Here is a 15,967-nt window from a genome sequence, read left to right as displayed (position 1 = left end):
TAAGATACCTTTTCAAGACGTAAATACTATTTTAAATTTTTTAGAAAGTGCAGTAAGATTACAACTACATAATAGAACTGTAGATACCCAGAGCGCCTGGGTGGTCTTCAGTCGGTTAAGTGTCAGCCTTCGGTTCAGGTCATGATCCCAGGGTCCTGGGATCGAGTCTCACGTTGGGCTCCCTGCTCAGCGAGGAGCCTGCTTCTCATTCTTCCTCTCCCTCTGCCCCTCCCCCCCTGCTCATGTTCTTGCTATCTCAAATAAATAAAATAAAAAATTTTTAAAAAAAGAACTGTGGATAAGCAGTGGAAAGTAACTTGTGAGAAAAGATTATTGTATGGGGTGATGGGATTATGAGTAATTTATTTTCCCTTAAAAATATACATTAGTATTGTAAAGTATGATAAATAATATTTTTAGTAATTTTTTTCTGATTATAAAAATACGTTCATCTTAGAAAATGTAGAAAAGAAAGATACAAAGATGAAAATATTATTCATCATCTACATCTCTAGTAGATATCAATGTTACCTTTTTGGTATATTTCTTTCGGTGCTTTTTTTTAGATGCATATGCGTGGGTATGTGTTGACTGTGTATTTTCCAAATTTAAGTAACTTTCTTTATAGTTTTTTGTACACTATTGTTTTCAGGTAGCAGCACATTCTGGACATTTTCCCTTGTTCAGGATTTCTCTGCACCATCATTTTATTTTATTTTTTTTTAAGATTTTACTTATTTATTTGAGATAGAGAGTGTGTGAAGGGAGGGGGGAAGGACAGAGGGAGAAGCAGGCTCCCTGCTGAGCAGGGAGCCCGACACAAGACTCGATCCCAGGACCCTGGGATCATGACCTGAGCTGAAGGCGGATGCTTAACCATCTGAGCCACCCAGGCGCCCCTGCACCATCATTTTAAATCACATTAAGTCGTATTGTCCTCATTTAACTATGCACCCTATTTATCTAGCAGATCCCCCCTTGTTGGACACTTAGGTGGTTCACTCTTAGTCATTCCTTTCTGGGTTTATGTAGATGGCCAAACAAGCCATCTTTATCAAAATGTGTTTCTCCTACAGAACTGTTGTTTTTTGTTTCTTGTTTTTGTTTTTTTTTCCCTTTCTCGTTGCAGTGGTGTCGGGTTCATCATCCAGCTCCAAGTATGACCCTGAGATCCTGAAAGCTGAAATTGCCACCGCGAAATCCCGGGTAGGGCCCCTTTGCATGTCCCGTGGAAGGGGGTCACGGCAGCAGCCACGGGCCCCTTCCCGCCCACAAGCCCAGAGCAGGTGCTTCCACCAGGCAGTGGCGGCCACTGCCGACTGCCAGGATCCCAAATAATAGTGGGGGTGGCAGTTGTCATAGCAATTGTGATGGCAACCGCCGCTGCCATTTCACGGCATCCCCGGCGCAGCGCTCAGTGCTTCCTGTCTCGTGTTCTCGAAGCAAGCCCGTGAAGCAGCTGTTGTCAGTGTCTGGACTTTAAAGATGAGCACACACGAGCTGAGGGGAGCTGAGGAACTTGCCCAGGGTCACAAGGACTCAGGCTGCCTCCACAGTGCTTCACATCATGCGCTGTCTTCCTAGCTGTTGCTTGTTCTCCATCGTCTGATTTAACTACGTCACGATAATTCCTTCCTGACTTCTTGGGGATAAATAGGAACCCCGTTGTCCTGATGTGGAACTAAGGCACAGCAGTTAAGGGACTTGCTCGAGGTAAAGCCAGTATTTTGAACACTGTTTCAGTTACACTTCAAGTAGGTTCTCCAAATTCAGATACCTGCAAGAAAACGTAAAAGGGGGCAGTGGGCTTGGGGTGAAGCAGGAGGGAGTGGTGGGAAGTGAGCATCCTAGAGAGCTGTGCCCTGTCTAAAGGGGTCGTTGAATTTTATCCCTCCCCTCTTGGGGCCATACTGGAATGAGGGCTCAGTGTCAGCAGATCTTCTAATTTTAAGAAAACAACTATACTTAGGCTTATTATAGGAGATCTCTCAATATTTCATTATTAGCAATGAACTTTTTTGATTTAATAACTGCAAGCCAAACAAAGCATTCCCGCAGGTCAAATCTGGCTCCGTGAGCCGTGTCTTGCCTACCGCACTCCCATACCCATTGCCTGCTTTAAGTGATGCACAGCCCTGCGAATGACCATGTTTCTCTTCTGTCTGAATAGGGAAGGGAGGCTCAGAGAGGCGAGGTGGCTTGAGAGAGGTCACCCAGCTAGGCAGTGGGAAGGCTAAGCTCTATCTCAGGGCAGCTAGCACCTGTCCACTTCCTATTTCCCTCAAGTGAGGGCTGACCCAGGATGACCTGCAGGACAGCCGGGCTGGGATGCTGACTGCACGAGCAGCTGCAGAGACCAAGGCAACATCAGTGAGGGGAAGGTGTTAGGACCATGTGGCCCAAGGGATATCATTATGCAGGGGCTGTGGGGGGCTCTGGGTTCCCCTTAGAGGAGAAGGCAGCCCGTGGTTCCATCAACCACTGATCTAGCCCCATCTGTGGTCTTCTGCCATCCAGGTCAACAAGCTCAAGAGAGAGATGGTTCACCTCCAGCAAGAGCTGCAGTTCAAAGAGCGTGGCTTTCAGACCCTGAAGAAGTAAGTCCACTCTGTCGTGCAGAGCATGGGGATGTTCCATACTCCCCTTCCTGCCCCTATGTCTCTCTCTCCTGTAAGGCCACTCTAATCCTTCAATTCCAGTTCTAGTCCACTGGTATTTACTGAAGATCCTGTCACCCAAGGTTGAGGTGTAGAAAGAGAAAAGGGGAATCATTTCATACTTTTTTTCTGAAGATTTTATTTATTTCAGAGAGAGTGCGCAAGCATGAGCAGGGGGAGGGGCAGAGGGAGAAGCAGACTACCTGCTCAGGGAGCATGATGCCGGGGCCCGATCCCAGGACCTGAGCCCAGGACCCGGGGATCATGACCTGATTCGAAGGCAGGCACTTGACCAGCTGAGCCACCCAGGCACTCCAAGGGAAGTCCTTGAGTTCTCATTGTCCTCTGAATTCCTGAAGCCATTAAAGTCTGTCCCGTTCTGTTGAGTTTTACCAGCCAGTCACAGAAACAAGTACTGTGCTGGGCATTTCTGGGCACCTGTCTCATCTTCTCCAGGAGATCCAGTAGGATATGGTACACACGCAAACAAAACAAACTCTTCTTTCCCCTGGCCCCTAAAGATGAGCAGCTAGTGTGCCCCACTGAAGGAACGAGGCTCTCTTCCACGACACACGGATCACTAGACGAGCATGCACGGTGCCATGCTCTATTGTTTCTTTGGAGCAGGTGCGTTGATTGCTATTATCATTATACTAGCTAAGATTCGCTGAGCAGTTTCTCTGCCGGGAAGCACTTAATCATTGTTTCTGCCTGGGTGACCTCATTTGATCCTCATTGCTACTCTATAAGGAACGTTCTCTTAGCTAACTCCGCTTTATAGGTGAGGAAACCGAGTCACATAGTAAGTGCTCAGGAAGCATTAGCTTATCGTTATGAATAGTCACACATGCAACGAACACTTATGCATTGAGTCACGTTCGGTGTATTTGATGGACTCAGTGTACAGTCATTGCAGAGGTGTCTGGAGCCCTCTTGGAAGCCCCAGGGAGAGCAGCCAGTCGATTTCTCTGTTCTAAGGGACATCTCTCTTAGATTCCCCAGGAGGCCACATCTCTACAGACAGCTGCTTCTCTAGTCACTTGCCTTTTCTGTCTCTCTCTCTGCCTATACCTTTTCCTCAGCCTCTGAACCTCAGATCCACCCCGACCACTCTCAGGGGTTGATTGGGTCTTACTCACATCTTCCCATCCTCCAAGCCCCCACTGCCTGGGGAGGAGCTACCATGAACCCCCCACCACACAAGGTTTAAGAAAGTATAGATTGTGTATAATGCTTTGTTTGTATTATAAATTGTTATAAAATACGGTTTTATGTATGTGTGCTTATATAGATGCATGTGTTATTAATATATGTACATATCCCTATGCCTGTGACAGTCAAGAGCAGGAATATGAGTTTAGAAAAGTCCTATTTGTGATCTATAAAGCAAATAACCTCATGAGCCCTCCAGATTCTGAACACATAGTTTAAAGGTTACTCACTCCCACGTCATCTTACCACAGGGGCCCTCCCCTCCTCCCGCTTCCTGCAGTCCTCAGGAGCTTCTGGTTAGAACATTTCCCATTATTCTCTGAGCTACCACAAACCTGTTTTACCACTTTGTCACCCTGTAGCAGCATTGAGAATCCTTGTTCTTTGGTAAGCTGACGCTGAAACCCCAAAGACAAGCCTCCTTTTTTTTTTCCCTCCTCCCTCCACCCAACTGATGTTTGATATCAGGCCCAGATAAGACTCATGGCAGCCCTGACCGCCCACGCTCCCTACCCGAAGCCGGCTCCATGTTCAGTGCAGAGGAAGGCATCTGCTTTTTCATGAACACCTTGGCATAGAGGGTTAGGAATGTAGCCTCAAGGGGCAGATGGCCTGGGTTCAAATCCCAGTTCCCTGGGACCTTGCAAAAATGACTTAACCCCCATGAGCTTTGGTTTCTTTATCTGAAAAATAAGTGATTGTGAAGATGAAACTGAAGCGTGTGACAGGGCCTGGCTGTGAGTGTAAGTGTTGGCGAGAGATGTGAGGGGGTGACCTCTAGCTAGTTGCTGCCTTAGATTTGGGGAGGAACTCAGATGAACTCTGTTTGCCCCAGGCTAACGGCTATGCTGCATAAGCATTATGCATCAGTCACCTCAATTCACTGTCTCTCCCCCTTTAAGAGAAGTTTTTGTTCTGCCCCACTTTACAGATGAGGGCACTGACGAGGTTGAAAGTAGACCGCAGGTCCCCCCAGCCAGTAAGCGGCAGAGTGGGATTAGAACCCAAGACTTTGGGTTTTGCCGCTCATGTGCTAATACCTTCCTTCCTGGCTTCATCCTTAATAACCTTCTCCTCATACCCAGAAAACGAGGCCTCTTTCCATGTCCCCTGGGATCTTTTTCAGAGGCTAGTGGTGGGAGATGATCTCATCACTTCTACCTCTCGGCCTCCTGCCTTAGCAGAGCATGGGAGAAGGTGAAACTCATCCATCTGTCAGGACCGTGTTCATGGTCAGCAACCCCATTAAAAAAAAAAAAAAAAAAAGTTAAGGTTGATGAGAATTGAAGGATGCCTCTTCGGAGACTGAAAAGAAAAATCGCGATGAAAGCTCGGGACTTGGGTCCGTCAGCTGCCTCAAGCCCTTGTAAATAGGAAAGAATTGAGACTTGACATGTCATCCCTGTGGGCGGAGGGCCATGCGGCATCTTTCCGCATGTCCCCAAAGCCGCCCTGCCCAGGTGAGAGTTGTCCGGACAAGACCGAGAGGAATTGGCTCCTGTCAGAGCCTTTGCCCTGCTTCTCTGTGGCTGTGCTGTGGCTAGCGGCTGTGTGAGTGATTTGGAAATTCTAAAACACAGGCAGCCCACTACACCCTCCTCTCCCTTGCAGCCACACAACTTTTCTTTCCCTTAAAAAAAAAAAAGATTCATTCAGTGAGCACATAATGGTGACCCTTTGTTCCCCTCCCCCCACCCCCCAATCCCAAGAGTGTTCCCTCTTGGAGCTCCTCTCTGGAGCCAAATTCCAGAGCCTGGGTTGCTAAGGCCCCTGAGGGAAATCAGGTAGAGGCTGTCTGAGGAGCCCAGGGCCCAGCAGACAGACCACGTCTGTCTCATCCTGCTGAGGATTCAAAGCCATCCTGTTGGCAGAGGATAGCAGGGCACAGCCCCCTCCCCAGAGCCCCCAGCCCTGCTCAAGCAAATGGCATCTCTCCTGCACCCCTCCCCCCAGCTCGGGGCAGGGCCACCTCCAGTCCTGGGGGGCCCGCCTCTCCACAGAGCATCTCAGGCGGGCCTCTGCCACCAGAAAGCTCCCTTTAGACTAATTTTTCAAACTAAATCTGAGACCAGTCTTAGCCAACCTGGCAGGCTTGCTCGGGCCCAAGTCCTCGAAAGGAACAGACAGGCTATTTTTAGTGGGGAGACATAAATGGGGCTTTGTTTTCTCTCCACGGAGGCTGAAATAACGGACAGGCAGGGGGAGGGCCGTGCTGAGACCCGGGTTCCCTCCCTCTCTCCTGCTCGGAGGCACAGACAGACTGGGATGAAAACCTGCTCCCGCCATCCGTGATTCCCCACTCAGGTTATTTTTAGCCCAGGACAGTTTGGCCTCTAGCAGGAAACCAGAGAGGAATGCCTGTGAGTGGTTTCTCATCCTGAATAATGGGTTTGTGGTGTTCCCTCAGACTGCAAGACTTGCGTTTCTCCACTGGGGACCGAGACCTCAGGCCTAGCCTTTGGGGAAAGCGTGAAGCAGTTAAAATTTATCTCTTTCCTCCGAAGCTTCTCCTCACCACAGCTTCCTTCGCCCCAGGGCCCGGACCTCCACCATCTCTGATTTGGTCTGATCTTCAGAAAGTGACATCGGGACCCTTAATTTTTTTTTTCTAACTCTTTCCCACCACCCACATGAACCTGTGTGGGGAGCCCGGATGAGCTTGATTTGGTCCCATACATCCGAGTCCACCACCTGACTACCCATCCTTTATCCCATTTGACATTCCTTTTTTTTTTTTAATTTATTTATTTGACAGAGAGAGACACAGCGAGAGAGGGAACACAAGCAGGGGGAGCAGGAGAGGGAGAAGCAGGCTTCCCGCCGAGCAGGGAGCCCGATGCGGGGCTCAATCCCGGGACCCCGGGACCGTGACCTGAGCCGAAGGCAGACACTTCACGGCTGAGCCAGCCAGGCGTGCCCCCCCCCCCCCCCGCCGCCATTTGACATTCCTGACAGCTTCGTGAACATGGGCTGGGCGGGTGACATTATCCAGGTGTTTTTAGAGGAGCAAGCCAAGCCTCTGAGCATTGAGGGCCGTGCCCAACGTCACGCTACTGAGTAGCAGAGCTGGGAGATTTTCATCATTCGCAACTTTCTTTCACTATGCCTGTTCACTCGGCAAATGCTTATTAAAGTCCGTGGGTTTCAGCTGGGGATGGTCTTGCTCCTCTCCCCCAAGGGGCATTAGGCAAAGTATGGAGGCATTTTTGGTTGTCACAGCTTGGGGTCAGGATGCTGCCAGCATCTAGTGGGCAGAACCCAGGGATGCTTCTGAACATCCAGCAATGCACAGGAGAGCCCCCCACCACGAAGAATCATCCTCCTCAAATGTCAGGATATTGAGGTTGAGAGCCCCCAAGTTAAAGAAATGTTCTGTGCCAGATACTAAGTGGATTCAGTCCCACCCCTTTCCCAAGCCTGCCAGAGACCAGTAAAGGACACTGCCACATAGAGTACTAAGTAGAACACAGCGTAATGGTTGCAGGTCACAGCTAAGCACAGTGTTACGGGAACACCTAGCCCGGCCTGGAGGACACAGGGAGGTAATCAGGGAAAGCTTCCTGTAAGAGCTGATGCTTAGAGGACCCTTGACTTCAAGGCTGCTGTCGCTTCTGCAGCCCCACACCGTGAGACATTTCACTGGAACCTGCTGTGCCTTATCCCACAGGCCCGACCTGGGGAGGGAGGCTCTGCAGGACAGAGAGGAACCTTCTTACGGGCCTGATGTGTGTCGTCTACTTTTCCCCAGGGGAGACTCCACCCATCACCCTATCTTTGTCTGACCTTCCCCATTGACTGTTTCCTAGAATCGATAAGAAAATGTCTGATGCTCAGGGCAGCTACAAACTGGATGAAGCTCAGGCTGTCTTGAGAGAAACGAAAGCCATCAAAAAGGCCATCACTTGTGGAGAAAAAGAAAAGCAAGATCTCATTAAGGTACGAGAGTTCCAGTGACAGGAATCCCACGTTGATTTCTCCCGAGCACCTTTCTGTGCCCGGACTCAGGCTGTTTCTGCACGCTACGCAATCACTGAGTTCCCATCGCTGGTTATCTTGGGCTTTCAGTCTCATTTTATAGAGTAGGGAGAGGAGGTTCAGGAGCATTAGGTGACTTGCCTGAGGTCACGTTGCTGGCAGAGTTGTTCCACGAGCCCTCTGCTCCAGTCCAAAGGTCATGTCCTTGCCACTCTTTCCAGCCACCTGGCTTCCTTCTCAAAGAACTGGATAGGGAGGCGGTTCCGACACCAATAGCCCCGCCATCAGAACGGAACATCTTCATAAGTATTTCATCCCATGTTCTCTATCTGTGCTGAGGACTGAGCAGATGAGAGTCGATGTGACTTCACTTTGCACGCATCGTGCCTCACTTATCTCTTACACCAGGCCTAGTTCATCCCCTTCTTGCAGATAACGACGGTACAGCTCAGAATCAGTGGTGGGGCCAGGATTCAAACCCATGAACACAGACTCAGAAGCCTAGTCTTTTAATCACTGGACACTCCACCTCGCCTCACAGGAACAACCCTGACCTCAGAGATACTGGATTTGTTTGTGTTCCCATTGGCAGATGAGGAGTCAGGCTCAGAGGGGCTGTAACTGACTTAGTGAAGGGAGCTTTACGCTCTATGACAAAGAGAATGATCTTGAAGCTCTTGCCCAGGGCAGCAGCCCAGTGAAAACATTCAGGCTCTGGTGGACAGGGAGCCGTGTTCCTATTGCGATTAGCATTTAAGAGCACTAAGTCTTAAGTCAGACAGACCAGGACCAAAGGCTGCTCTGTCATTTGCCAGCTTTTCCATGCAACAACTCCCTTATGAAATAAAATAGGGACAATCCTAGGATTATCAGTCCCAGGTCTGATGTCAGGATTAAGTAAGCTGATGGTAAAGCTGACAGGTACTGAGTATTGGCTGGACTAGCACCTTGCCCTGGTCATCTCATTAAATCAATATGATAGTCCTATGAGATAGGACCTATAGTTATTCCTGTTTTTCAGGAGAGGAAACTGAGGCACAGAGCACTTAATCAACTAGCTCAGGTCGCACAGCTAGGAAGTAGTGCCAGGATTCCAAGTCAGGCAGTGTGGCTCCAGAGCTGGGGCCCATAGCAGTCTCTCCCAAGTAAAAGACCCAGCCCGGTGCCCAGCACCGAGCAGTTACCCACTTGCTAGCTCTTTACTTACCTTACCGGAGTGAGCGTGGCTTCCTACTGAATGACGCAAGGTGGAGAGGGAAGCACGCAGAGGGCGACAGACCAGAGCTCCCTCCCGGGCAGTTATGTTGCTAACCCTGCCCCCCTCTCCTCTTTAGAGCCTCGCCATGCTGAAGGATGGCTTCCGCACGGAAAGAGGGTCCCACTCTGACCTGTGGTCCAGCGGCAGCTCTCTGGAGAGTTCGGGTTTCCCACTGCCGAAACAGTACCTGGACGTGAGCTCCCAGACGGACATCTCGGGAAGTGTGAGTAGGCTGTGCATCCGGGAGGCGGCTCTAGAGGGCAGTCACCTTCTCGTTTCTCACCTGCGGAGTTGACCAGTGTCTCTCTGTGGGCCCGGCTGCTAACTCAGCCTCCTGGAGCTCCGTTCTATTGCAGACCTCTTGGCCCCAGGATGACATGAGGTGATGGTGTGGAGGAAAAGCTAGCGCTGACTCCAAGGTCCTGAGTGTTGCCTGGCCATGTGCTTGCATCTCTAGATGCTGCACAGAAAGCAGGTCTGAAGGACCAGGGTCGCTCTTGGGTTCCCTTCTTACAGATTTGTAATGCCATTCCGCTTTTCTTTCACCAGCTATAAATCCGGTGATATTTTCCCCTCTGTTCATCCCAAAACGTTACGTGCGGCTTTCAGACAGCTCTCTTCCAAAGCTCAGGCTGGTCACTGTAATGAATAGTGTGAGTGCCATCCGGATTTACTCCGTGGAAGTTTTAGAGCAGGACTGACCCATGGCCGTCTGGCTCATTGGGAGAACTTTTGTTTTCCTAGAGCAGGTGACATTGAGCAGACCCACCTCCCAGCCTCCGTGGCTAAATGCTGTTCCTCTCTGTTTCCTATAGCTGTGTACCCACTTGTGAAGAGACGTTCTATCCATGTCTGCTTGGGTGAGCCCTGGAGCTTCTTGCCACTCTTCACAGAATGATGTGGCCAAATAGGCTGTCCCCGCCTTCTCCATGCCACCCAAGTGTCCAGCTATAAGCCACCGTAGGCCTCCCTGCCAGTTCTAGGACCCTCTTCTCAATCACTCAGTGTTTCAGTCCCAGCTGCAGCCTCCCTGAGTTTTCAGTGGAGCCCCTCCCCAGCTCTCCCAGGATGCCTTTCTTGTATATTGGCTGCCCCTGTTTCCTCCTGACCAGCTGTCCTCCATGCTGCTGGGGCTTGAATGGGCTCCAAGCCCTTCGGGGCTGCAAGATGATATTCTGGGCGCTCCGCTTCTCTTCTGGAAGTGATGGATGTCTGAGTTTGGGGGTCTTCCCACAGCCTGCAGGAAGGAAAGTGTCTTTGCCTGACTAGCTTCCCTGCGATCACACAGCCAACTCAGTAATTGGGGGCTATTCTTAGCTACTTCCCACACAAGCTGTCAAGTCTCTCATGAGCTCTTGAAATCCAACTCCACACCGGCCACAATGGCCCTATAATTCCCGACTTTGTTCTTTCCCCCAGTTTGGCACGAGCAGCAACAATCAGTTGGCAGAGAAGGTCAGATTGCGCCTTCGATATGAAGAGGCTAAGAGAAGGTAATTAGGGGCTGGGGGCGGGATGGTTCCAGTTATGGCAACTACCGTTGCACAGTGTCTGCTCCTTGCCTGACTTCTGAAGATAAGGGTTATGGTATTTATATTTTAACTCTGAGGCTCAGAGAGGAAATGACTGAGCCAGGGACGCTTAACTAGGTAAAAAGTGGCACTGTGCTTTGAACCCAGATCTCTGAAACCTCAGAGCCTCGTTCTCTTTCCACTTACTCAGCTTGGTTTCTATAATCAGGGTTTTCCAGTGATCCTGTAAGTAGCCTGGTTTGAAGGAGCACAACTGAGGTTTTTAGCAATAAGGCGAAACAGACCCTGGATACTGAACACTTCAGTATCTCCTGCCCAATGGGGAGCCAGCTGTGCTTACAAACCGTGTAGACCCCGGTGACTAGACGTTCTGTGGCTTCACAGGCTCCTAAGCAGTTGGGTTCCACCGCCACAAATAAAATTAAAACAATAAGTAAAGCTGTTATTTTTAGAGCATCTGTTATGCACCAGGTATTGTATTAAAGCATTTGTATGTGTATCGTCTCATTGAATTTTAAAAACAACCTTATAGCGTAGTTTTTGTTATCTCCATGTTAGAGAAGAGAAGGGAAAGGTAAGATCTAAGATGTTTTATGACTTTTCAAGATGATGGAGTAGGATTTTGAACTCTGAACAGTCTAGCTCTAAGTCTGTGATCTCCTTATGCACGGAGCCAGCCTTCCTGGGAAAGAATCCACAGAGTGAGCTGGTGAATGAAGCCAGGCATATCGCATCCACATGCTGCCTGGCCCATGGACATTCTAAGCCAGGCCACATAGAGTGTGGCAGTGCCTGGCTCTGCCCCTCTGCCAACTCTGTGTGAGCCGCAGAACCCTTTGCAGCAGTGACGGAAATCCTACAGAAACTAGAAGCAGCAGCAAAGGAAATTTGTTGGCTTATTGAATTCCAAAGTCCTAGGATATACCAGCTTCAGGCACAGCTGGATCCAGGGATTCAAATCATGTTACGTAGACTCAGTTTCTCTCTTCTCTACCCTACTTGCCTTTGTGTTGACAGACTTTCCTATCAAAATGTAAAGGTGACCCCCAGCAATTCTAGAGTTACATACTATCCAGTTAGCAACCCCAGCAGAAGGAGGACCTGCCTTTCCCAACAGATTTAACGGATTTTGAGTTTGAGGCTCCCTGGCTTTTCCTGGTGAACCAATCATTGTTGCAGAGTTAGAGGAATTAGAATTCTCTGAAGCTCCAGGCATGAGTCATGTGGCTAACTCTGGGAAGGGGATTGAGATTAGCTCTGTTGGACCCAAATGACTTAAGTATGGTAGGAGTGATTTCCCAAAGAAAATGTGGAGTATTACTAACAGGAGGAGGAGAAATTGGATCCTGGATCAGGTAGAGGAAACACTCTGTGCATTATTTCAGCTCCCCCTAGAGGCCCAGCAAAACAGCAGGACTTCTGCATTTGGACAGCCACTTGTCCCCTCTGAAGGGGACCACTCTAAACCCTGGATCCATTCCAGCCTGCAGTAATGCCTGTCTTAGAGGATCAGTTCTGGAGAGACCCAAGGACTGAAATCTTCCCTCTGGGCTTGAGCCATTAAACTTCTCATCGCAGAGCTTCTTGGCTCATCTGCCATTACCCAGCTTCATGCCTCCCTTTTCACCCAGAGGTAATTTAAGTGTCAAGGAGAGAGTGGCCCGCTGAATGGAAAGCAGAGGCTGCAGGGCTTGAAGAACGGAGGTCAGGCGGCTGTAACAATGAAAAGTCTGCACGCTAAGTTTTGTCATGTGTGCATTTCTGCATAGTGAGTCCAGTGCTTTTCATCAGATCCGCCAAAAGGTGGGTGGCCTGAAGGTTAAGGAGCACTGGGAAAGCTCCACTAGAAAGTACATCTAAGCCTTAAGCATCGATCACCCCTTCAGTGTACGGCACCTAGTGGAGCCCCTGCCAGACCTGTCCAGATCACTCCATCCTCAGAGTGGCGGAAGCTACAAAGTTGTCCCAGATTACTCTCTTTGTGAATGTGGCATATAAATTAATCAACTCCGAGAATCCCTCTGATGCAGGTGGCTGGGGACTGAGCAAATCTAGATGTGTTTGTCTGCATGGAATTTTCACAACACACTGTGGAGATTTTGTCCCCAGCGGTGTTTCTATGAATGAAGGGTTGGGCCACATGTCTGCAGATAAGATCGGACTGGGAGTCCAGAGGCCTGGGCACTCCGTGTTTTTGACGAGCAGGCTTAGGTGATCCATCTCCTCTGTGGACATCTGTCCAGCAACCTCACTGCCAGGTCTTAATCTACACTGTAGGCATTGAGTGGGGCAAGGATGTGATGCTGAAAGTCTTTGCAAAAGCTAAATCCTAAAGGATCACATCAGAGTGCTTTGAGATATTTGTAGCAGTCATCTTAGTTATATTGTGGATCTTATTTTGGTCCAAAGATAATTATACTTTATATCTGTGCAGCAGGCACTTGGCAACGTATAAAGAGCTCTTGATGGTAAGTTTTCATTCGGGTCTCATAACCCACCTTGCAGGTTCCATTATTGACCCCACCTTACAGGTGAGGAGACTGTGTCTCAAAGAGGTTAAAAGATGGAGCTCCCAACTCCTTCCTTTTAATATTTAATAAGTGCCTGCCGTGTACCAGGCCCTGTGCTAGAAGCTCACGATCCCAAAATGGTCTAAGAATGGTGCCTTCTGTCGAGAAGGCCAGAGCCAAGACTCTCCAGCTCAAGGCCTCTGACCCCAGTCTCTAGACTGGGAATACGCAGTTAGCAACTGCAGTATTTGCTGTCATTGTAGTGGGCCCCCAATGGCCATTGGTTGAGCATCTGTTGTGTGCCAGTTCCTCTGAATACATTATTGCTCATTTTCAGAACAAGGCTCAGGGAGTTCACCCGACGTTCTATACCTAATAAGTGGTCGAACCAGGTAATAAAACGGTAGCCGCAGAAGCATTCGTTTGAGTGCCTGCTACGTGACAAAGACCGTGCTTTGAGAGTTCATGGAATATGTCTAAAGCCTTCCACCACAACCCCATGACAAAGGAGCTTTCGTTATTCTCTTCAGAGACATGAAGCGACTTGCCCAAGGTCCCATAGCTGGCGGTAGGAGGGTATTGCCTGGTGATGAACCCAGCTCTCTGTTCTACCAGCCTTCATGTCCCTCAGGGCAAGGACATTGCCTTGTTTATGTCTCTTCCCCACCCCTGCAGAGCCTACTCGTTGTTGGCACAGGGTAGGCACCCCATGTGTTGGTTAGATAAAAATAGGTTCCTTGAGACAACATGCTGGTCCAGTGAAGACAGTCACTGCCAGAGATGGCTCTGAGGCTGTCATGGCTCCTCGTACATAACCTTGGAAACACAGTCTGTGACCCTGCTCCCGCTGTGCCCCTGGGCACACCGGTCACGCTCGCCTCTCTGCCCACAGGATCGCCAACCTGAAGATCCAGCTGGCCAAGCTTGACAGCGAGGCCTGGCCTGGAGTGCTGGACTCGGAAAGGGACCGGCTGATCCTCATCAACGAGAAGGAGGAGCTGCTGAAGGAGATGCGCTTCATCAGCCCCCGAAAGTGGACCCAGGGGGAGGTGGAACAGCTGGAGATGGCCCGGAAGCGGCTGGAGAAGGATCTGCAGGCAGCTCGGGACACGCAGAGCAAGGCCCTGACGGAGAGGTGGGGCTGGGCTGGGGCCAGGAGGGTGCGTGGGGCCCTACCCTCGCTGCCAGTCTGTGCTGCAGCCCAGGCAGGGGAAAGGGCAAGGGGGACCACCTGGGGCACCTGGGATCCGCCCTAAGAACACTCAGCCTAGAGATCCCGCAACTCTCCCAAGTCACAAATTGGGGGAAATGATTCACCATCCAGAATACCAGCTCCCTGGGAGTTTGCGCAGGGAATCCCAGTACCAAAACGTCTGCTCGGGTGCAGGTTTTCAGAAATTATCTTCCGACTAAAGTAAGCCACATAACCCTACGTAATGTAGACCAGTCATTTGCCAACTTTGTGGCAGTGACTCCCATGATACAGAAGTTTCACGAAACAGTGCATACTCTTTCTTTGTGTTGTAGCCCTCTGATATTGTCTCTTACATTGCATTTCTTCTCATGATGGTCATGACCCACTAAACTGATGTCACCTCAGGCTGAGGGGTTGCAGTTTGCACTTTGCAAAACACTGGTTTAGATGGGGGGTGCGGTGCAGGTAAACTTGCCTACACCCCAGCGGAAGCAGGCCAGACATCCTAGGTGCCTGGGTGTACACTCTCTGTGTCACCTTGTGATGGGTCCTAAGATACCTTCAGGGAGCCTTCTGAGCTCTACAGCACCCAACTCTCAATCGTACCCCAGCACCCAAATAAGCCCCACTTGCACATGGTGGGGTGCCAGATGGATCAAGGTGAGCAGGCTCTGCCTGGCCCGTTGTAAGCAAGCACATCAGAGTCCAGTGCTCGTGGCTGCTAGCATCCTATGGAAGAGAGGAGAAAGCCAACCCGGTGGTCTTTTGTCTATGTCTACAGCTGTTTGCTTCTGGTCCCATGTTTGTCTGTCTGTGTCATCCCCCGGACTCCGTTCTCTCTCTAGGTCTCTCTCTCCCATTTCTTCTGTTCCTCTCTCCAATCTCTCCCCCTCTCTCTCTTTCTCTCAGACTGGGGGTATCATGCTCCTCATCCTCACACATCAGCCTCTCCACTCCAGGGGCCTTTGAGAAGGACAGGAATGGACACATCCAGAAAGGGCACCACAGGCCTGCCAGACCTCAGCCACAGATCAATCACAATCAGACATCCCAACACCCCAGGTCCTACCCCCTGCTTCCACCCTCCTTCTCTGTGGGCCCCCACCACCACTTCTAAGAGCTGCTGAGCACTCACACGGGGGGCTGATTGGAGCATGGACTCCCTGGCCTCTCCCCAGGGACCAGTTCCACAGGCCTAAGATGCAGCCCAAGCTCTTGCATTTTGAGCCAGCACCCCAGGTACTGAGCTACAGCTTGTGGGGATTCCTTCTGGAGCCTCTCCCTACTTCTGTGCTTGATGCATTTGTGGCTTCCCAGCATGTGCCAGGCATCACACACAAATGCCAGATGGCCTGGCAAGCTGGCGCCCCTGGGAGGAGGCCTTGGCACCTGCGTGTTGCTGCAGGTGGCTACACCCCCACGCTCAGGAAGGTGAGGCCACCCGATTCCCAGTCCCCTTGACATCCTGGCGGGGCTCTGGTAGGGCCTGCGTTTTCTCCCAGAACACGTATCTGTGACTTTTCTCCCAGAGAAGGGGGGCGGAAATGAAGGTAGAAATGGTGAGCCCCAGCTGCTTCTTGGCCCCACAACCCCACAGCCTTCTAGGCCTCTGCTCTTAAGGAGAGTCA

General features: G+C 50.4%; 1 protein-coding gene across 2 annotated transcripts in view; it reads left to right on the top strand.

Annotated features, from left to right (window-relative positions):
- WWC1 (WW and C2 domain containing 1) overlaps nt 1-15,967 on the top strand; it is a 147,334-nt gene that overhangs the window by 88,253 nt on the left and 43,114 nt on the right. For both annotated transcript variants that reach the window (XM_028102739.2, XM_088023678.1), the window contains exons 4-9: nt 1,130-1,206; nt 2,518-2,597; nt 7,676-7,805; nt 9,179-9,325; nt 10,522-10,595; nt 14,037-14,279. In XM_028102739.2, coding sequence (XP_027958540.1) covers nt 1,130-1,206; nt 2,518-2,597; nt 7,676-7,805; nt 9,179-9,325; nt 10,522-10,595; nt 14,037-14,279 — 751 coding nt within the window. The remainder of the gene's footprint in view (nt 1-1,129; nt 1,207-2,517; nt 2,598-7,675; nt 7,806-9,178; nt 9,326-10,521; nt 10,596-14,036; nt 14,280-15,967) is intronic.

This window comes from Eumetopias jubatus, unplaced genomic scaffold, assembly GCF_037043125.1.
Source record: "Eumetopias jubatus isolate StellerSeaLion01/CBP00866 unplaced genomic scaffold, mEumJub1_p1.0 scaffold_5, whole genome shotgun sequence".
NCBI classification, from domain to species: domain Eukaryota; kingdom Metazoa; phylum Chordata; class Mammalia; order Carnivora; family Otariidae; genus Eumetopias; species Eumetopias jubatus.
Note: the sequence above shows the minus strand (reverse complement) of the source record. Positions and strands in the feature narration are given on the sequence as shown.